The 23,533-nt window shown below is 40.1% G+C and overlaps 1 protein-coding gene across 4 annotated transcripts in view; it reads left to right on the top strand.

Moving 5' to 3' along the window:
* The window catches only part of GMDS (GDP-mannose 4,6-dehydratase), a 421,100-nt gene that overhangs the window by 337,005 nt on the left and 60,562 nt on the right, over positions 1–23,533 (top strand). For all 4 annotated transcript variants that reach the window (XM_065667470.1, XM_065667469.1, XM_065667471.1 and 1 more), the window contains 2 exons: positions 1,844–1,962; positions 11,820–11,916. In XM_065667470.1, coding sequence (XP_065523542.1) covers positions 1,844–1,962; positions 11,820–11,916 — 216 coding nt within the window. The remainder of the gene's footprint in view (positions 1–1,843; positions 1,963–11,819; positions 11,917–23,533) is intronic.

Genomic DNA, 23,533 nt, shown 5'->3' with positions numbered 1-23,533 from the left:
ATCCTGCAAGCTTGTCCAGTCATGAAGAAATAGGAGTTGGTGATTTATGGCAACCTCTCAAATCAGCAGGGAAACCCCAGTGTTCCAAGAAAGCTCATATGAGAGATACGAGTTAAGACATCTCCTTCCCACAAGAGGAGTTTCATCAGCTAGTTGGGTATTTTTGCGTCATTGACTAGGATGTTCAACTCTGGAAAGGAAAAATAAAGTTGCTGCCATTGTCCTGCCCAGCAGGTCATATCCCTAAAGCACAATTAATGTCAAGGACTTGCACAGCAGTTTCCCAAAACCCAGGCTTCTATGCACATTCAAGAAGCAAAAAGGTTCAAAAGGAACATCTTAATAAAATCTTGTCAAAACTTTGGAAGATGCATAAAATAATTACTGGGAAGAAAAATTACTTGCAAATAGAACCATTTAAGTGGAATGTATCGCCTTGCTATGCTGGACACTGATTTACTAAGAATATGGAGAGAAAAATTGAATATTTCAGGTGGTATTTACCAAGAGAAACTGAGCTGTCCCAAAGCTTTTATTAATCTGATTTGCAGAGTATCCACTACAGTCAAGGGACCTACTAAAGTTGTTTTCTTTAAAGCTGATGTGAAGAGGTCAATGCAAATAGCGTTGTGGATTACACTGTGAGATGATGACAGTCTTTTTTACCATATGGAGAAAAAGTTGAATTATTTTGGTTTCCGTTTCTGGTTATTTATTAAATAAGGATCATGCCATACAGGTATTCCCTATTCCTCTCTAAAGGAAATGAATTGTTTACATCATTTTCATTGATCTAAAGTAATAATTATTCTGTCTGCCTACAGTTCCTAGGCAGTCAACTAGTCCAGTTGCTAGAGCAGTGGCTTGCACAACAAAACCCTGAAATGTACCTGTCATAATACCTCAGACAAGTCAGACATGTCTTTGTATGCCTCTTTTTCCATCTGCTTTCCTGCTTTTATGCTGACTTAGCTGGCCAGCCCTCAGAGATGCTCATCCATCGTTACTTGTTTGTGGGAGGGGACTTTGTGAAAGATATCACTGTGAGAAGTAAACTTGCCCCCCCCCCCCCCCCCGAAATGCAGATATGTTGACAATTATGTGAAGTTTGGCTTCCAAACCTATTGTAGTTTTTACCATTGTGTGAATGGTTCACTGAAAGAGATCTTTATGGTTGTCTCACTTTTCCACCAATGTTTTCTGTGTTCCTGTGTCAAAAGTTTCTGCTATGGTGTTTTGATATGCAACATTCAGCACATATTCAACAGGAAAAGCAGATTAATTTGGTCAAATACACTGTTGACTGTTCTTAGTTACCTTTTTAATTGCTTACTCTTAATTAAAATCTCAACCAAAACAAATGTGACAGAAGAAAGAGCTAACAGGACCCATATTTTCACGATTCAATGTGTTTGACATCATTCCATAACAGACAGACAACAGCACTCTGGCCTGAAACATTGCAAAATTTTGTTCTTTTCCCCGTATCTGTGTCAATTCATGTAGTGCTTTGAACAAGTGAATCCATGCTCAAGAGGATTAAACCAAGTCTCAGTTTTTAAAAGTAAACATATTAAAGTCTCCCCTGCGGAAACCCCTGCTATGGAACAAATTGAAAATCAAATACAGCATTGTTTTCTATAATAGGAAATAATTAAACTCATTTTAGAGTTGCACTGAATTGGTTAATAGCCACTATGTTAAGAAAGTGCTAATTTCCCCATCTTGGGGTGTGTGTGTGTTTGTGTAGCTATTTCAAATAAAAAATGCAGTAATATAGTATCATGTACAAAAGAGGCTGCATACATATGCACTGAGTCTGACTTACTTTGTCTTTCCGCAGGCCATGTGGCTGATGTTGCAAACAGATGAGCCTGAGGACTTTGTCATAGCCACTGGGGAGGTCCATAGTGTCCGTGAATTTGTGGAGAAGTCATTTAAGCACATCGGGAAAACCATTGTGTAAGTATGAATGTGAGATAGCAGCCATGGGTTGAACATTTCCAGCCTGTTTTGTTTGCTGTGTTAGAGTACTGTCTATTTACGTTCTTTTTTTTCCCCTCACTTTCTAATTTTGTAAGATTTCCTGGCATGAATGACTGCCACAGCAGATATGTCTAGTGTTGTCCTCTAGATCATAGGAAAAAACATGTGGGTATATACATCTTAATTTTTTATTCCAAGTCTTCATTCTCTGTTCTCCCATTCATCTTCCATCTCGCGGAACAGATGCCCCACCGAGGATATTAGTACCACGACACTGTTCATCGCACTGCTGCAAAAGAGGTTTTTCTGCCTGATTCTCTATTTTGTGCCTCCACATCCCCACAGTCCTGCTCCCATCCTCTGCAATCTCAAGAGATGACACCTGCCAACCCTGTTCTTTCTGCATGACAGCCTATCACCACACCACAAGGATTATGTAGCAACCCACTCTGCATTCCTATTAGCTCTTCTATTGCTAAGCCATAAAAATGTTGAGCAGTGGGTGCAGAATGTTTACAATACATATTCCACATAGTTTGATTGAAAATACAAAATTCCTTCTCAAGGCCATACAATAAAACCAGGATGGCTTGGTGAGCAGTTTCTGTAATTTATATTTTTATTGTTTATTCTTTTTTCAATTTCCCTCCTTCTGTATCTTCTCCAGGCCTCATGCATCAACATACCAATCTCAGCTGGAAAAGGGAGAGGAAAGCCACAGGCTCTTCCATGACGCTAGAGCCGGGGCTGTTCCTCGGGCCATCAAAGTCACTTGTGCAGCTGGTGAACTTTTGACAGGGCCAATAAGTTTTACTTGGGAACAAAAACTTGACAAATTCAATAAATATGCAGAAGTGCACAGATATATACAATATTATTTGAACAGCCAGTGGGTGGCTGGGGAGGTAATAATATTTTCTCCTCAATGAGCTTTTAGTCTGGTTTCAATTTTTGGCATCAACTTCCAGAAAAAAATCTGATGGGGGAGAGAGGGACTGTATAAACGGAATTTCTAGCCCCAAAGCTCAATTTTGGGGATGGTTCTCTTCAGATTTTTAGCATGTCTTGTTAGTGAGATGTCTCTGTATGGTCACACATTGTCCCATATGCCTTAGCAGTAGTGAGGTTTGACAGAGTATAGGGGAGGTAGTAGGAGCTCTAGTAATTGCTTTGTCTTTCTTATTTTCCCTCCTTTCATTATAGTTTTGCTTCTTGTGTTTCTAATTCTCCTTAGTAAGCATTGATAAGAATATGCTGTGAATTCAGTTGCTCAATATAATTAAGAATTCTTGTGATTTGAGAACTATTTTGTCTCTGTCTATTGTTGTTTGCAAAAGGCATGAACAACTTCTTTTTTTTTCTTTTTAGTTTTGATTACCTAAAATTAGAAACTGAAACCTATAGTTGAGTACCTAGCCGAATGTCTCTCTTTGGAGATGTTCCCAACATAGCAGTTTCTTTTTACCTCAATAAATTTATCCATTAGTTTAAAATTAAACTCCCTCCTTTGGTGCTGGCCTAAGAAGTCTCAGCATTTCCCAAGACTGACAAATCAGCATGTATCTTTTCAGAAGGCAAATTAAACCCTTGAGAAGACCTAAAGAAAAGAACAACTACTACACAAATAAAAATAAAAGTACTTTTATGAATAGCTTCTGTTATAAAGAGGATATTAAAGGTTTACTTTAGATTTAATTGGTCCTAACACAAAAAATTTTGTGTCCCATTTGTTTAATTTTTTGCTCACATATGGCTCCACATGGTGGACTGCATGTCATTCATGTTGACGATTAATGCAGACAGTGTTTGAATTGAATCAATCAGTCACAAGTTTCTCTCTCAGGGAAACTTTGGAGTATAAGTCCAAGTGATGAGATAGGGCAGGTATTTTGCATGTACAAAGGCAGATTTGCTTTTTTTTTTTTTTTTTTTTGCTGATCAATAAAAGTAATTGTCAAAAATAATATGAGTATCAACATGCATCTAATGACATGAATTTTCAGGAACCTAAATCACTTTAGAAATGGGGCTTGGGCTGCTAATCCCCATGGCTCTTCTGAAATTTTTCTTCACTGTCAAGAAGGTATTAATTCCTTAATCCATTCACAGGTGATACATAAATAGCTATTCATATGGCAACTGAGGTGACAATTTAGGTGCTAATGATAATTGTATCGCTGATCTTTTTGACAGTGGTGTAATTCTGATCATTTTGAATATAGGTTTAGCCAGATAAATCAGCCATTTGTTTCCCTCTGCTCCGAGGGTGGGGGTAGTGTCACCACGGACCCACTACTCATCCCGTAGCTATCATTCATCTTTCAAACTGCACTAGATAGAAAATATTTCTCAGAATTTTGAAAGTTTTGTTGAGAGCCTCCATAATTTTTCTAGGTGTCAGCTGGCCCATGCTCACAGTCACTCTCTTCTTACCCTCGTTGCTTTCTTGGCTGTCCTGCTGGTAACCTCTCACATTCTTCAAAACCCCCAAGGATTTTCTACTCCCACCTCTTTCAGTTTGAATATATCTTCTTCAGGGAGTAGCCTGGCAGCAAAATCCTCCCTTTTAACATTGTGGGACCCACTGGTGAGTCCTGTTGATCTGTTTCTTCACAATTTATGAGCACACCAGAGTGCAATTGCTAAATGAGTTTCTATGAGTCTGGCTGCTTTCTGCCTATGTCCCTCCCTCAAAGTTTGGTTTGCTTGTTTGATTGTTTGGGGTTATTTGGTTTGGTTTCAGGGTTGCAGGTATTACAGAATTTTGCAGTCTGAAAAACTTCTCCGGAAAATTTCCAGCAGCCCTTTCCACTATTTTAAGTGATGTCATGGCTTCCCACTATTGCTGTACAATGCACATTTCAAAATTGGTGGAATGATGGAGTAAATGGCCAGGAAGAATGAGCAGTTGCCAGAGCTCATAGCACATCTGAGAACACAGCAAACATGTGCAGGGGCTCTTAACTATCCCTGCTTTCTGTTTTGGCAGGAAAAGTTGCAAATTTGACAGTCTTAGCTGTCACATCATGATGTTGCAGTAGAGAACAGGAAGAAAAGCAATTCTGCTGCCCTATCAAACAGCTAAATATATATTTAGTTGTTTGCTTGTTTTCCTAGCAATTCACATTGTTATACAGCTGAAAATCCAGGACTGCCTAAAAAGTCTTTCCAAGAAGATAGCATAATACTGTGTCATAGCCAGTCATTAGCACATGTCAGGACTATGTCTTCTAGCCAAAATAAGAGAAACTCTACTGCATTTTTGAAACTAATGAAATGTACAGCTGCAGTAAGACTGATTCTGTCTCTGAAATTGACTGTAAAGTGTACACAGAAGTTTATCTACCTTGTGTGGGTTTTTGCTTCTGACATTTCTTTTTTCAAGAAAAAAAAATCAAATTGTATTTATATAGTCCTCTGAATCACTCAAATTCAGTTCTTTGTACTAACAAGAAAGCCTCAGAGCTACAAATATTTTCCCCCTGTAAGGATTACTCTTTTTTCTTTTACTTTCCCTTCTACTTATTACTAATTAAGTAGTACTTGGGGGAAACACTTCCCACCTATAATTTGAACTACAGCAGGGTAAACGAAACAGGCAAACGCTTGTCTTGACTAATTTTCTGTCATTAATCTTATTAAATTAGAACAGGATTGCAAAGATAGCCTGAAACCACTGCAGCACTCACAGTTCTTTGCAGAGTGCTACAAAGACTGCTGTCTGCAAATGTGGAAAGAAAAGAGAGGGGAAAAAAGAAAATAATAAAAAAGTTCAAGCAGTGGAAAGATTTATTGTGGTTTTATTAATCTAAAAATACATGCACATTTGTTACAGAAATATTCATTGCTTCCAGGATCAGAATTAATTCAGTAAAAATGAATATTTAGTCATTTGGCTCTACATACAAATTTTATCTTAACTAACATGCCAGTTGGTCTTATAAAAGATCACCCTAAAAAGGGGAAGTGTACAGATAAGGTATAAGGTCTAATGAGGTGAACTACTAGCAGAAGTGGAGAAGTGGCCTCTTCAGTGACAGTGAAGGCTGAACTGAGATTGAACTGAGGAAGGAGGGGTTTAGTGGTTTGTTGTGGGGGGTTTTTTTCACTTTACCTTAAAATGTAAAGTTGGGTTACAGAAGCACATGAGATTTTAAGCATTGCTGTTAAGAATGGAAAGCCAACAATACATTAGTAATGGTGCTGGGGGAATGTGGAAGGGGAACCATCAAAAGTCATCATCAAAACAGCTGCTGTTTCCAGGTCTGGCCTTTGCCCACCAAAAAATTGCTGGCTGGCCAGTGTTGTGTGTTGTATTTAACAGCTTAAGAAAATCAGAAGCTTTCAGATGAGGAGGAAGGGAACAGAATCTCATACAGAAATCGGAGGCATTGTGAAGACTGATAGTTGAAAGGAACCCAGCCAGGTCGGTGAAAAATGCTGGTCTGGATGAACCCACATGAGCGAGGGCCCTCACCTAGGACTGCACCACTTCTTCCAGTATTCTCACTGTAGAACATAGGTTTTGGGAGACATTTAACCCACCTCAGCTGCAGAATTAACTCTTACAGCTGAGCACTCCTTTATTACTTTCTTATTGATACAAGGTTTTATCTGTAGGCAGAACTAATGACTGTTTCCGAATTCAAATTAAGGTTTGAAGACTGTAACAACTTAATTATCGGATTTCATACATCATAAGAAGTATGAGAATTTCTCTAAGGAAGACTGGGTGAGAATAAAATGTGGTGTTTCACTGGAAATTCCACAAATTCCCCTCCCCAAATGAAATGAAAACAATTCTCACAAATGCAATTTGGAAAAATATCTGATTTCAGGTCAGCTGGACTTTGTTTCTCTTCTAACCTCCTTTTTAAAAAAGAATAACTTAAAAAGAATTTTTAAACACATTCCAGAGGACAAAAAAAAGCTCTGAAAATGTCAAAGCATCTTTTTTAGATATTATTAATAGAATTTTGTTTCAGCTTGACAGTAATGGAACTCACTTGAAACTAAAACTTTTCTTTCCAGATTGTTTTGATTTTCACAGAAGCATTAATATTCTTTGAGAAAACATTTTCTTCTCAACACAAACTTACAATTTGGAGTAAATGGACAAGAGCTTCAAAAGATTTAAAATTAATTGAAAAAAAAAAAGAAAAAAGGAGCCTAGCATGTATTCTTTTTTAAAATTTCATAATGTGGGGAATAACGATTTAAATTTTAGAGACTTGAGGTGGACAGTGCTGGGAATGTAAGAACAACAGCAGCATTGTTTTTACCATGTTCCTTTAGTGAACAAACTGAAGACCTGATTCATCAGAGCATTTGAAAAAAATTTTATGTACATCCCTCTATGACAGCATACTTGTTGTTTAGATTTAAGCATAAGACTGTGGTTAAGCAATCCCTATATCCTTGATTGCTTTGATGCATCAGAGCTGCTGGCAAGGTTGGTGGTTGAACTGGTGGCCAATGAAGAGTCCTATTTAAAGCTTCCCTACAAAATATTACTTGCAAAAGACATTAATGGTCTGTTACATAGTGTCAGTTTTGCTGTTTATGAAGGGCCAAGACAGAATGAAGTGCTTTGGCTTAATTGTGTGTGTACCAGCAATCACGTCACAAATCTGAGAAATCTGCACAAGTGGTATCTGGTGTTAGCTGTGGAAGAAGACCATAATTTTCATGAAATTTTATTTTTAATTCATTTATTTTTCATTTTCAAATGTGAAAACATTTTCAATTGACATGCATTTGATTTTAAAAGTGTACATGATAATTTTATTTTCTATAAAGACGTTGAGCAGCTGTAGCTACTGGTGGGTTTTGAGTATTTTTTTAAATGCTATCCGTTCTGTTTCTGTGTAAAAATCAACAAGGAGATGAAAAGCGTATACTTGTTCAGTTTATCTGTGCTTTTGTGAAAGGTTTCATTTTTGGTTGATTTCTTCACCTCAAAAATATATATACTTTGCCTTGTTTGCTTCTAAGTTACAGCTATTCAGACCATTTGGTCTACTGCGGTGCTTTTCCCACCCCCTCTCAATTATCCTGGCTCCCCTGTGTCCTTCCCTACCCATCCCTCACCCCACTGCATGGGTACCCCAGCTCTTCCCCCTCAGAAAATCCCCTGTATCTGTGGATGTTTTTATAGCTGGAAGCTTACTGTGTTACTGAATAGTTATAGGAAATTAAAAAGAATTGGAATTTGAAGAGGCAAAGGAGCATTCATCATTGCTGATAATAAGCATTATAACAGTAGTGATCTGCAGAAATGGAATTAGCCTTAAATCTAGAGTGTAAAAGTTCTTGCAGTGAAGAACATTTTAAATAAGTAAACTTGCACATGCATCTAAAATGTGATTAATTTTGTTTATGGAATTTTCTGAGGTAGGTAATTGTAGTGGTATCCACCAGAGCTGACCATGACTATTTTCCTAAGCAATCCCAAAGCAACCGTCTCCACCAGTGAGGCACTTGTGGAAGCATAGATGCAGAGGGCATCAAACCCACTTTGTCAGTAGCAGGCATGTGATCTCATACATCCTTCTCTGGGTGCAGAGCATTCTGGCTATGCCTATGAGGGTATCCCATCCTTTACTTCAGTGAGAGGATGGAGATTTCCAGAGTGGGACAGGCAATGGTGTTGCTGTAGAGGCTTGTTGCCTGCAGGCTGTAGGACCAGCATTTTGTGAAAAGCCTACACAAGGCCAGCAGGCACCTGCTTGGGAGCCCTGGGCTTTGACACAGGTGGGAGTCAGGAGGATCCACTGCCCAACTTCTATAAATTTAGCCCAGCCCTGATTAGCCAAACTTCCTTTAGCCAGGGATTGTTTGCATTTCCCCCGAGTTACACAAGGCTATCTTCTTGCCTACTTGGGTGTCCACCCTGAGGAACAGAAAGCTGGGTAGTCCTTGTGGCTTGAGCTATCTAAAACCACAGCAACATGAGCATTCCTTAGAATCATAGAATAGTTTGGGTTGGAAAGGACCTCAAGATCATCTAGTTCCAACCCCCCTGCCATAGGTAGGGACACCTCACACTAAACCATACCACACAAGGCTTCATCCAACCTGGCCTTGAACACCGCCAGGGATGGAGCACTCACAACCTCCCTGGCAACCGATTCCAGTGTCTCACCACCCTCACAGGAAAGAATTTCCTCCTTATATCCAATCTAAATTTCCCCTGTTTAAGTTTTAACCCGTTACCCCTTGTCCTGTCACTACAGTCCCTGACGAGGAGTCCCTCCCCAGCATCCCTATAGGCCCCCTTCAGGTACTGGAAGAATGCTGTGAGGTCTCCACGCAGCCTTCTCTTCTCCAGGCTGAACAGCCCCAACTTCCTCAGCCTGTCTTCATACGGGAGGTGCTCCAGTCCCCTGCTCATCCTCGTGGCCCTCCTCTGGACTTGTTCCAGCAGTTCCATGTCCTTTTTATGTTGAGGACACCAGAACTGCACACAATACTCCAGGTGAGGTCTCACAAGAGCAGAGTAGAGGGGCAGGATCACCTCCTTCGACCTGCTGGTCACGCTTCTTTTGATGCAGCCCAGGATACGGTTGGCTTTCTGGGCTGCGAGCGCACACTGCCAGCCCATGTTCATTTTCTCATCGACCAGCACCCCCAAGTCCTTCTCTGCAGGGCCGCTCTGAATCTCTTCTTATGCATCTTCCATCATGCTTATGCTCCAGGATAACCTGGCAGTTAACAATTCTGATTGCAACTTGACTATAAACTAAGGAGGGTTTCATGGGTTTCTTTTCCCTTCCTTGTGGTTAGAGGAAGAGGGAAGGGGGAGTTGGTTCACTAAATGGACGTCTTGCTCCTGGTGTCAGGCTGGCCCCTGCGCAATCCCTTTTATCAGCAGTATGGTGTCCCCAGCTGTGAGCGCCGAGGTGCCAGGAGTAATTAGAAGTGTGGCTATCACATGCTACTTTGTTCACAATGAGAAGTACTTCTTTTTCCTTGTGAACTTTTCACATTACTGGGCTGAACAGAACGGGTGGAGATTTCTTCTTAAGCTATTTCTATTGTTATATAACTTTGATAGCGACATTAAGTGAGTCTTTATTGGCTCAGCCAAGCCTTCTGGAGCCTGTTGGGTGTTAAATGGGGTTCTCTGCTCAGTGACCTCCAACAACAACTGACGTCTCCTGATCTAAGCGCTTCCTGTTGTTTTACTGGTGACGGTTAGTTTTCTATTAAGCTCATTTGAGTCCTGCACATTTTTACCCTCTGCCCTTTAAAGGGAGGGACTAATGTTAGTTTTGGCTTCTGAATGAAAACTTTGCAGTTCAGGCTTCAAACAGAGCAACTGCAAAAAGAAAGAAAGAAAATTTAAATTATAAATCATCTTTAGCATCATGGCTTGGCTGTTAGCAGCTGACTTCACTGTGGCTATTATCTGTTTGAAATTATTTTAGTGTGAAGTGTTCCCAGTATCAAGCATCCTAAAGGCTTGCTAGTCATCCAAAAGCCATGAGTTGTGCTTTAAAAAATTGTGGGATTAAAAAACTAGTGATAATGCATATTTGGTATTTCCTTCTGCCTTTCAGTGTTTTAACCTTCATTGGTACACAGAGGTCACATTTTCAGACTTTCCTCTTTAGCCCTCAGGGCTTGAAACTCAAAAATGAAGGCTGAGACTGTGAAAGAATTAAGGTCTTCCAGAATCTTTGGGGGATGGAGAGGGCAGGGGAGCAAGGAGAAGTCAAACCTGTGACAAAATCCCAAGAGCTAGCAGTACAATTAGTAAGTGAGAGGCAAGGGATGCTTTTCTTTCACTGCTGGCGACTGAGGCTAAATAGCCTAAATCACAGTGCTGATTTAAATGACATAGATTCTACTTAAACACAAAATAAGTAAAGGACTTCATCACTACACACTGTTGTGGTGAGCTGGTTCAGAGCCCATGATATACACTTGGAGGTAAAAAGCAAAGAGAGGATAGAGTTTCAATCATAACTCTGGATATTATGCGTTCAATGGATTACGTTTGATGCACACACGTACATTCCTACAGGTGTCATCTGAACTATTTGTTTTAAAAAGAAGCATTGTCCTCAGGCTTCCAGGCTGCAGGCTGGCCTCTCCAAAGGCAGAGCTAGTTACCCACCAAAACGTTCCTCTTCTGCTGCTCCCAAAATTTTAGACCAGGACAGTCACTAACAAAATAGATCACATAAATGACAGCAAATTGCAGGCCATTCAACACATATCAAACTAGTTTGGACAAAGTAGCTGACTTTCAGCTCACAGGTAGTAAGTACTGTTTACAGTACAGGTTATGTGAAGTGCCATGTTGAGCTAGAACTGAAAACTCAATAACTGTTTTTGTTTTGGTTTTCCTAGTTAAGTGCAAATTAACTCATGCAGCTTAATGCTGTTCAAACAGAGCTTCATGTCCATAAAATTAAGAGATTAAAGAGTTCCTGAAAGTATTCGCCAAAATACAAGAATTAAAAATATTTTAAGAAAATAACTTTGAACCAATCCACAAATGAAAATCCTCACTGTCATATTTATTTGCAGATACATGAGACATTTGAAATCAGGACGTTTTATTTTCACCTAGCATTATGTATTTAATTTGGAAGTCCTGCATTTGAGACCTTCCACTGAATCAAAAACCAAAACAAAGAGACTTCAAAAGCCATTGTTGCTCCATTCAAGTCTAAACTCTGCCTTTGTTCCTATAGCTAATGAGTTTAGACTGTCCTGCAGGGAGAACTGACACCAGCCTCAAGTAAATGAAAGCAGGCCAAATGTTGGTAAGATCAGAGCACTAAAGTAATTATGGGTTCATTAAATGTTTATCTTCTTTACAGGTGGGAAGGGAAGAATGAAAATGAAGTAGGACGATGCAAAGAGACTGGCAAAATTCATGTGACAGTCAATCACAAGTACTACAGGCCAACTGAAGTGGTAAGAAAATGCCTCTCTCAGCTTTGCAAATGAATAATCCAATCACTCAGCCAATAAATTGCTGCATTTGGCCAGCAGTCTGTGAAAACGGCTTAATTGCGCTCCTGCTGCCAGCTTTTAAAGCTCTAAATTAGCCTGCTTGTTGGCCCCCTCACAGCCAGCAGCCTGGGAACAGGCAGGCAGGCAGGCAGGCAGGCAGCACTGCCCAGGTAGAGCTGGTTTGCCCTGTCTCAGAGACATGACTCTGCTTCAGTCACCCTCTCTGAAGGGCAGAGGGGATTCTTAGGGGGGTGAAACATCATCTTCTGGGAAACAAAGTGTAAAACGGCTTCTTGTTCCTTCTGGTCTCGAATGGATGTGTGGTCATCTCTCCTCCAGCTGCAGAAAGGGAAAGCAGAGGAAGATGGGTACTAGGCTTGGTTTTTAAAGTGTCTGTGTCCTCGTGACAGTGTTTCAACTCCATATCATGAGTATCCGCTGTTCAGCTTAGGTCTGTGTAGCTGTGGTTACCCATTTTAGAAGTGCATGTGTGCTTTCTTTTCTTGGGCGCTTTGCTGGCAGGACCAATCCACTAACCCCTGTGTTCAAATGTTAATGAGCATGCTGGGAGAAGAAAAAAAAAAACAACCGAAAAAAAAAACAATAAAACCCACCAAAACAAAAAAATAAAACATACCCTAGTATTTCCAAGTCAGGCAGGATGGTAGCAGTGCACAGAGACGATGCAGGACACAGGACAGAGCCTGGCTTCTGGACATGGGGAACAATAGCCCCAGTTGTACGTTGTGGGAGTGGGTGTGCCCAGGAAAGGATGTTCTCATCTCCTGGGGTGGGGGTACCAGTCCCACTGGCTGCTGACATAGCATTGGCTGTCACTTCATCTATTCAGAAGTGCTGGCTTCAGCTGCCTGATTCAAGCAAGGTGTGACAAGAACATGCTTGTCTTGACACAGATTGCAGGGTGGGAGTAGGGAGTCGCATGTGTGGAAGTGGACATGGGTTCTAAAGTGGAAATTCGAGGGGGGGAATAGACTTTCATGTTATGCATAAAAGGGCTGGGCCCTGTATCAGAATCAAACACTAGGAAGTCATTAAGAGCTGTCCATCATTCTGGCTTTGGTGAGGTGTCAGGATGATAAGGAGGACACAGAGACAAAAGGACTTGCCAAACAGGAAAAGGACACTTGACCCAACAAGTCTGTGCTTTGTGAGACCCACTTCCCTGCTTTGTCATACCTCTTACTAACAAGTACATATTCACTCCTCAAAATTCATGGGTAGTACATAGCTATTTGGAAACCCTCACTGTAGTTGCACCCTATTCATGTGCTCAGACATTTTCAGCTGAAATAGTGAATCTGATCTTTATCTGAAATTATCTGGTCTGTCATAGGCCACCTTCCTTTGGGCTCCATCTCTGTCTTCCATTGCCCCTATCTTGCTTTGTGTTTAACAAGAAGGCCATGAAGCTGCTCAAGCATGATGCAGGTAGAAGTACAAAATGGGGTTAGAAGTACCTTTGTCTTAAGAAACATGCAGATGAACTGTGAGCAAATTCCTCTATGAAAAGATGTGGCATCTGCTTGCTGCAATAAAAGCTTCCTTTTTAAAGTATCTCAGAATGGGTAACCAGAATCACTTTTTTTTTTTTTTTTTTTTTAATTCTGTTTTTAATTCCTTTTCCTCATTCCTTTCCTCCTTCAATTCCAAAGGCAGGCAAACTTCAGTGTGTTTCAGTCAGGGAATCACATCTGTGCAATTCCAAAATACCAGATCAAAATCCAATCCATTGCAAGAAAGTGAGGAAAAGCAATGACAGAACTGAAACAGACTCACAGCATGTGTCCCCTCCCACCACCCTCACCAAGACCACTGAAGGCAGGAAAACCTCAGACTGACATTTTGGAAGGAGGCTTAGCCAGATCAGTTAGCAGGAATTCTGCTGTTGAATCTCGGCTAACACAGAAAATCTGATGTTCAGATACTTATGTCTTCTTTGGTAACGTTTCTGTCTGTCTGTCTGTCTGCCTCTCTAAAATTAAACATGGTATTCTGAAAAGTGAAAATAAATATCATCTAATCTTGTGTACAGTCAGTTCTGACAGTGCCAATACATTTATTTGAAAACACATTTGTTTTCTTCAGTTAGTGATCCCTAGGGTCAAGGCCTCCCGTTGAAAAGCTTAGCTGTACTGAAGAAGAAACCTTGAAATGTGAGACTGTCTTCTGGTCTAGCTAAGTAGACCCTTTGCATGCCTTGACTCTAAATCTTTTCACTCTACTTTTGACTGCCTTGGGGCCCTCTGATAGTTACTGGTCTTGGGAATTGTTCCTGCTAATGCTTCTAATGCATGTCTCTCTCCTTCCCTCCTTGCATCTTGCCAAGTGCAAGCCAGTCGGTACTATTTCCTTCAGCTTCTATTGAATTCCTATCTGACCCTTTTTTAATTGTATTTGGAGACTCTAGCCTGCTGCAAGGATTGGGGAGAAATCATTACTTCTGTCTTTCTTAAAATTAGCAGTTTCTCACAGAAGCTTCATGACAAGTTTGCTAAAAAGCAAAATGCTGAATTTCATACAGTATGAAAGATGCTTTCATACATTGTGCAGGCTTTTTTAGCACATGGCCAGCAAGGTCATACTTTATACTCATTTGCTGCCCTCAGTATAGAAAGATAAGTTGCTACTACAGTTTAATCACCTGTAAAATGTAGATACTTCAGAAATCATCACTACTCTTTTCTATTTTTGGTGCGCTCAGAACATTCATATTGTAGGTAGGCTACTTATCTATACTCGGATTTAAATAATCTATTTGGTATTTACAATAAATTATATGAGAATTAATTTTAAATTTCTTTTAAAAGTTAAAACTGGAATTCAATGAGACACCTCAATCAGTTGGAAACAAGCAGCCCTGCAGCACAGGATGTCGGAAATACCAGGTCTCTCAACCCCTGGAGTTGGGTAATTTTTGGAGAATTAGGGCCCGTCTTTAATTTTCTTATCTTTCAACAAGTTTATTACTATTCATTTGTATGCAGAAATTTCCCTCTAAGAATTGCACAATTGCTTCTAATCAAATTTTGCCCGTTAAGGTGTTTGAGTAAAATTACCTCTCTTATTTTTGCATGTAGATATTAAGCTAACAGTTCTACAGGAACTTGCTTCATTTCATTGCCCTTTCCTGCAACAACAAAGATTAACTCCAGGTCTCACTGGTCTGTCCTATCACTGAAGAATTTAAGATATATATATCTCTCAGTTAGGAGTTTATGTTACGTTTTAAAAGGAACAAAAAAAAATCTTTCAACCATACCTAAATACTGTTTTTTCTCTGAATCTAATGCTCTGCATGTGTTGCAGAGAATTCTTTCCCTTGCTTCCCACCTGTTTCTGTAGCTGTCATACAGCTTGCCTAGGATAGGAACTGCAGGTTGTATTCATGCATCACATTTGCTGTGGGCTGGTGTGGCTGTAACTCTGAGGATGTACATACATCAATGCAAATTTCCTTCCTTTGAGCAAGCCCTGGAAACTCTGTCAGAATGTGATGCTAATATTTAAGTCTTCATCTGGCCTCTTATTATTCTTCAAAGAAAAAAAAAGACATGCTAACTTCTTCTTCCTTTTGTTATATGCCTTAAGCAATTAAACATTTTTCTCCCAGGTCTTTCTAGCACTGATATAAATTAAACTCCATGTAATGGTTAGGAGGAAAAATTTATGACTGTAAAAAAAATTACTCATTCCTCCTGGAATCATTTCTTAAAAAGTGCTCTTTCTAACTCATGAGAAGTTCTGTATCCCTCCCAAATAGATTTTTTGCTTTTCAAATTATTGTTTATTGTATCTAAAGTATCTACAGATATTTATATCTACAGATAATTGTACCAAAATTATCTACATAGATGGATAGATAGAAGATGACATTTCCGAAATTATCTATGTGACACCTACACTAAACTTTACATCTTTACTTACAGAATCATAGAATAGTTAGGGTTGAAAAGGACCTTAAGATCATCTAGTTCCAACCCCCCTAGCATGGGCAGGGACACCTCATACTAAACCATGTCACCCAAGGCTCTATCCAACCTGGCCTTGAACACCACCAGGGATGGAGCATTCACAGCTTCCCTGGGCAACCCATTCCAGTGCCTCACCACCCTTACAGTGAAGAACTTCTTCCTTAAATCCTCACATCCTGCACTTAACTGAATTTGCCTCAGTTGCCCTTTTTCTCCTTGGAATTAAGAAGGCTGGCTTTAAATTTCAGTCTCTTCAGAAGTTTTTTAGAAATTCAGCTCTATGTTTCCCATGTTTCATAGGATTCCAGCTAAAATTCCTTGGGGCATATCACATTTTCCTGAAGTCAGCTTTCTTAAAGTTGAAAACATTTCTGAGTTCCTCTAAGTGTTCCTGGCCTAAAGAGTATTTAGAGTCTAAAGAAACCATGATCACAAAACCCTCAATGCCACACACTTCCACTTTAGTTTTCATGCAAGCTTCATTTCCTACTTTTAAGTTCAGAGCCACCTGTGACTGTAAGCTGTTCAGATGTCTGCACAAGGAAACATGTGCTTCCGTTCCTCAACAATCTTTTTGCTCATCAATGTCAATATGTGGCCTGTATTAATACTCCTGAAAATTAAATGGGAGCATTCGAGGAAGAATAATCTTCAGATGCCTTTCCTGTCTACTTTCCTCACTAGCAGTCAGCTGAAGAAGTTGTCATAATTCTGACAGTCTTATCTGGGTTTTTTTTTTTTTTCCTCCTTGGTCTGAAGATATATGTCAACATCTTAAAACTACTGCCTTGGTAAATGATTACCTCTGTTGTCCTTAATTCTTCTCCAAGCTGACTTTGCTGCTGTGTCAGCCAAAATGTTTGTATCTTTCCCTACTTTTAAACTCCACGTTCTCTCTGCATTGCTTTCTTTGCCACCCTCTTCCTTTTATTTGTCCCTCCTGCTAATAAAATCTGCTGTAGATTTTGTTTGTTTGTTTTAGTTAAGGCCTTACATATCAGGCATTTCAGAGGTATCTCTGAAAACATACATGGCAAATTCAGCCAAGTGAAATAATGATCAGTAGTAACTTGTCTTTGTGTAGCATTGACAAAGCACTGAGCACTTAATATACTTTAAATGTTTCTCAACAAGCATGTGAAAAATGTTTGGGTTTTTTTAACAAAACAGTATTACTGTGTTTCTGCTTCTGAAACACATATATGGCAGAGCAGAGCAGACAGAATATGCTGTTTGAGTGAGATCATAAGGCAGTGACAAAGTTAGGAGGGAAGCCTGATGGCATTGTGCTCTGCTGCCATTCCTAGTGAACACAACCGTCCCTCCACAGATAGCTTTCTGCTTTTTTTATCTCACCCTCATTTTGTTCATCTTAGTTACTCCTTAGAAGAGAGGATGATCGTTTTTGATGATTAGGTTTTTCCTCTCAATATGTCACTGACCATGAGAAGCTTCAGCAGGCTTATGTCCAGTCTTGCTCACTGTCTTATTTAATCCTCTTAACAGACTCTTAGCAGGAGGCCTAGCTTACCTCCTTTCTTGTGGAAGCAGATACCTAATATGTGCCCCTCCAACACTCCCACACAGATTTCTGACTTTTTGCTTCATAACTAGTTGATTACATCAGTATTAGACAGCCTCATCCAGTAAAGGAATCCCTCTGGACACCACTGTTTGCAGTCCTCATATGCTGTGCCTTACTCAGTTGCTTCTCTTTGCGTCATCCTGCTCCTCCTCTGCTGTGCCTCCAACAAAATATTTCTCTGGCAACTTCTACAGCTGGCTCTGTTCCCCTTCCTCCTTCACCACCTCTTTCACTGCTGTCATTCCTGAGGTTTTGAAACCAGCCATGTGTCATCTGTGACCTTCACGTCTTCATTGATCTTTCTGAGAACAGCAGCCTGTTTCTCTGAGTCTGCTTTCTAATCCCCTAATACCACAACTATCTGACAAGACTAGCCAGAGGAAGAGGGTGTCCTCACCTCCTGGGGTCTGAGTTGGAGTGCTTTTGCACGCTGGGTGTTGCACCATATGTTCATTTACAAGATCAGTAGTTTTTCTTCAGAAATGTTGGGATTAGCTGAGGAAATCTCTTACTGACTTTGGGCAATGCAATTTTCCACTCTGTGTGGGTAAAGAGATTGCAACCCTCTTGAAAAGCTAAGGTGTAAAGATAAAGCTGTCATCCAGGCAGAAAGGTTGGTGGATTTAATTCATTGCTCATTTTTCTAAATGCTGTTGACACGTAGCAATTAGTGGCGATCTTGGACGTGACAAACTCCTGAAAACAGATTTTTAAATTAAACTTAGGTGACTGGAGGATTAAGGCTGAGGCAGAGGTGAATGAGGATAGGAGGCTGTTTACCTCCTTAATTAGGCCCTGATTCAGCCAAACATCCAAGCAAGTGCTTCACTTCAAGGGCATGAATAGTTAATAGGGACAGTTTCCATACTCGGAGCTAAGAGTGTGCTTACGTGCATTGCTGCATCTTAATATGAAGTAAAGCAATTCATCTGTGATGGGAACTGAGATGGTCAGACATTTGTGCCAGCTGATTATTCTTGTTTGCCTGCCCCATCATAAATGAGCACAGTATTCAGGAGCAGAGGCTCAAGACAATTTCTTTAACCAGGTTCTCTTAGGGTGGTTCTGCAGGCAAGGGATTCAACCAAGTTCATGCAGTTTGTAGTTTTAATCAACTGCTCCTGCAGTGACGTTTCCTGCCCTTAATTCTTTGTTGCCTTCCTGGCAGTGGGGGGTCTTGCTGCCCCCTCTTCACTTATTCATGTTTATTCATGCACAGAAAGTCTCTCTTCATCTCACCTCTTATCCCCTTGCCTCCCCCTTCTCTTGGCCTGCCATTTGGCCTCCTTCTCCTCCTTGTTATCTCTTTCTGTTGTCACACCATCATCTGGGCCATCCCTTGTTTTCTTATCACTGCCTGTCCTATGCCTGTCACATACAAACACTCCCTGTGCTCCAGCAGATGTGGTAGGAAATGCAAAGCCTCTGAAAAGAAGTCATGGGGGTGGGATAAAGCCTGGAGCAGGCAAAAGCCATGACAGAAGTCCAGGCTCAAGCAGCACCAAAGACACATTTGTCACTACTGCCAAGTTTTCCCTCCTGCCAGTGGTCTCCGCCGCCTACAGCCAATTTCCCATTCCTACACAAGATCAGACATTCAAAAGAGCTGATCTGTGGTTCAGACCACATTTTGGAGTGCCCAGTGACACTGGAATTGTGACAGAGTGGCTCAGCACAAAACTGTTCCCACCGGGGATTTCTGAAGACCTTGGAGTCAGAGGTGGTTGAGGTCACTTGCAGATCTGATTGCTGGTTCGCATTCAAGAGTGGGAGCATGTCTGAAGATCCGTCTCCCTTTCAGAAGCTGTTTATTTTATTTTACAATGGGATTTTAAAAGTCAAGGAATACGTTAACAATATTGTTCACATTTTGACTGTTTCCCACCTCGTTGTAACCTTTTCTTTTAAATGTGCTGTGCCAACTCGACTCTTGCAATGGTTTTAGAATGGCAGCACAGAACCTTAAATGACATGATTTATATGAAAGTAAAAATGGCTTTTGAATACAGAGGATATGAGACAGAGGTGAGGTTTCCTTCAACGAATCTGGCATTAAGGGCTAGACTCCTGTCTAATTTCTCCAGCCTTCACAAGAGCTTGCCTGCCTTCAGCTGTTTGTGTTTTATTTTATGGGTGAGTGGGTGCACTAAGGAAGATGACAGCCAGAGTGTGTTTATGTGCTGCTGAGTTTGGATCAACAGATGCCTTGACATTAGCCTTTTCAGCATGAGGTCTTCCAGTCACTGGTGTGCTGGGGCATAACCATCTTGAGCCTGAGTATGCCATGACACCTAATATTTTTTCCTGCTTGAAAGGTGGTATTTCAAGCCACAGATTCTCAAAATCCTGTGCCACCTCCTACAAAGTATTTATCAGTGTTACTTTGGTGCTGCTGAAGACATTATCAGAGTGAATGAATTTGTCTCTCTGAGAGACATCCCAGGGCAGTGTGAAAGGACCATATGGACCAGGCTAGGAGAAATGCAAAGGTAGCCAGTTCTGAAGAAGCAGATGGGTTTGGGGGTTTGTCTCCAAAAGCTTACATTCCATGTTTTTCAAGTGTTTCACAGTCCAAAATTTACAGTAGCTTTCTTTCACTTTCTTCTTTTAGTTCTTTAGTTGTTTGAAATTTATTCTCCTAGAAAATGTGGAATGTTTTAACTTTACCTGTGAACAAAAAAAGTCCAAAAATATTCTACCCAAAAAAAGGGGGGGGGGGTGAAAATAATGGAAAAAAGATGGCTTTTAAATTTTTTTCAGGTCAGGCTTTCTCTTAGATTGACCTTAGAGGCCTTCTGCCTCCCCCATAAAATCCACAAGAGGTTTTTTTCCGACTCACATCTCTGCCCTTCACCATTCTTCACCATTTACAATTTCTCTCAATGGGGCAAATGGTTGAAAGGAAGTGAAGGTTTGGAAGTGGTTGTTTAAAAAATAGATAAGCCTTCACCTTTCCCCTCTATCACCTTTAGAGTCATAATTTATAAATTAACAACTTCATGATGGAGGCATGAAGAGGTGGGCCCTTTGTTATTGTTGCTCCCTGGGATGATAATGTTGATGAGTGCTCAACCACCATCCTTATCTTAATGTCTGATTTTTGTATGACACTAAAAACTTGTAGCAATGATTCTGAGCTTATCAGAATTTGAAAGCATTTTACATTATTACTTCTTTTTAATACCCTTAATACTTCTGTAGTATTCAAGGAGACCTTGTATGGTTGAGTTGCAGGGAAAACTGAGCCTTTTAGGTCTAAACAACTTTTAGAAGTTGCTTGGGTTTGTTGGGTTTGGGTTTTTTTTTTGTTACTGAATAAAACCCTAGAAAATTATGTTTGTGGCATAAGCCTCTACAGTACTTGACATGAACCAGGAAATGGATCTTCATGCCCATCTTGGATGCTCCCCAAATTGTCTGATGTCCCAGCTGGATGGGTGAAAGAGGAGACGGTAATTATCTGCAGGGCAGAGGAGACTTAAACATTAAAGAGCTTTATACCTAGGATAAGCTGGAATTTTTGTTCATTCCTCATATATAGTGTCTGAGCTCACCAAAGCAGACAATATGAAAAATATTAACAGGACTCAAGAAGACATTAGTAATAGATTAAGTGCATGCCTCCTTTGCAAGGCTTTTTTTTTTTCTTGTTTTTTTTTTTTCCTTTCTGCCAGAAAAGTCTAAAGGTGAGTAGGTGAAGTCAATTTTAATAATTCACAGACGATAATACATCTATTTCTCACTTGACAGAGCTAGTGTTTAAACTATTAGCATTGTCTGGCATAACATAAAACAGGATCAGTCACTCATCCCTTTGAAACCTCTAACCTAGCCTCATTTAAATTTCTTCCTTCCAGCTTTGCCAGTACATTTTAATAGTCTTAGTAGAGCTCTCAGCTGACTTGTGACTTCAGACTTTATCTACTGGGTTGTGGTTAGGACTGGAGTAAGACAGCACCATTCCTTGTCAGCTTTTTCTGTATGCAATGACACAGAAATCTCAGTGCTACAGATAGCCATTAAAATCTAAAACAGACCACTTGACTGCTGAACAGGAATGAGTTTTTAAATCAGGTTTTCTTTTGGAACACTGTTCTGTAATTCTTGAAAACACTCTTGCCTTTTTTTCCTTCCTCCAAATTGCTGAACTGATACGACTTTGCAGTCATGCTTTGTATTGAATAACTGTAAGGGGAAAGGTGGATTAGCAGTAATGAAAACAAAAAGATGTTTTAAAATATGATGTCTGCCTGTTTTTTTTACAGTAATCTGTGAAAGTAAAGTTCATGTTTATAATTCACTACATCTGTTACCACGTTAGTGCTCTGCAGACCTTAGTTTCACAAATTTCCAGATTGGATGACCAGGAGTTGAATTGCTTTTGTTTTTTATTTTTAATTCTGTTTGCCCATAATATACTACACTTCCACCATGTGATTTAGAAAGCAAAAACATATATTAAAGCTTCTTTACAATAACAAAGACTTCTGACTAAAGCAATTGGCTCCCACTATAGTTTTCCCTTAGATAACGGTTGTAAATTTCCAAACCTCTAATCTTTGGCAGCATTTCCCTCTTGATCTTAGTTTCTGTTTCCATGTGTTGGGGGAGATTAAAAAGTAGGTTATGAAGGTGAAATTGGAACCAGAGAAAATGTGAGTTTTTAGGAAGAGCTCAGGTGAGTGATAGGGCCAAGTTTGCTCTGTGCACTGTTTTCATAGCTATGAAACAAAGCTGACTGGGGCCTCTTCTTATACTGCAATGTCACCACTGATCACATGTTGTGACATTCGCTCCTCACTCTAAACAATTCTTCTGTAGTGCTAATCCTATAAGGTTACCACAGTCTTTTATCTTACACATAGTTGGCTGAAAGGGCTTGCAGATGAGTATCCAAGGTAGCATTTAGGTGTTTTTCCTGACCTTTCTTTCTTGTCTTCTCCCCAGGTTGCTTATTGGTATTATCACTGTATTTCATATATTTGTTAGATGCCTTCTGGATGGCTTCTAAGCTTAAAATAAAGACCAAAATTAATCTTGACTGATGAAGTGAATCCCAAAAGAATCAGGCAGCTCAGGAACTGTAAACAAAAAGTTGGCATGATTAAAATCTGACTACCCCTAAAGGTAAACCACCCACCTCTATAATAATTCAATAGCTGAGCAGCATAACGAATGCAAGGGGAAGGTGGACACAGGAGTAAAAACAGAAACACAGGAAAGTTCATTATTCACAACAGTAAAGATTCACAACAGCGAAGACTTATGTGCACTTGAAGAACAGCCAAAGGGAGTTTGTAATGGATGACAGGCAGTTTGTGCGCTGGAAAGCTCACAAGAAGTATTCTTATTTTTGCCTTCTAGTATTAGCGACCGCAATTAGTTCTACTTTGGCTTTACTGCTGAATGGAGTTTAAAAAAAAAAACAAACCACACAACATGATTGACTTAATTAAATTCTTGAATATGGCTTTGCGAAGGATTTCCTACTCCAGACTAATGCCTGGAACAATTATCTTTGATACCCTTGATAGCATAGCTTACTATGACTGAGAGTACCCTGGATGCAAACATCTGCACCAAGCAGCTACTTCAGCAAGTGATTCACTTTCAGAGGAAGAAGGGGGAAAACTTGGAGAAACTTTGTGTAGGTACATAGAAGTTGATGTACTTACCATGTTTTTTGTGAGTATTGGCATTATATGCCAGGTTTCACCAAATGGGTGTTTTGTACATTGACATACATACAGCTGACTGGAAGGTTTACAGCACTGCGACAATATAGACAGCTGACATTCATGTATCTGGGTATGACTCCATCCCTGGCAGTGTTCAAGGCCAGGTTAGTCAGGGCATTGGGCAAGCTGGTCTAGTGGGAAGTGTCCAGTCCCATGGCAGGGGCATTGGAACTAGGTGATCTTAAGATCCTTTCCAACCCATTCTGTGATTCTGTGACTTACCAGGACTTTGAGCTAGCAGGGACCATTTAGAAATGTGACAA

The sequence above is a fragment of the Lathamus discolor genome, chromosome 2, assembly GCF_037157495.1.
Source record: "Lathamus discolor isolate bLatDis1 chromosome 2, bLatDis1.hap1, whole genome shotgun sequence".
Classification (NCBI taxonomy): Eukaryota; Metazoa; Chordata; class Aves; order Psittaciformes; family Psittacidae; genus Lathamus; species Lathamus discolor.
This window is presented reverse-complemented; position numbering and strand designations above follow the sequence as displayed.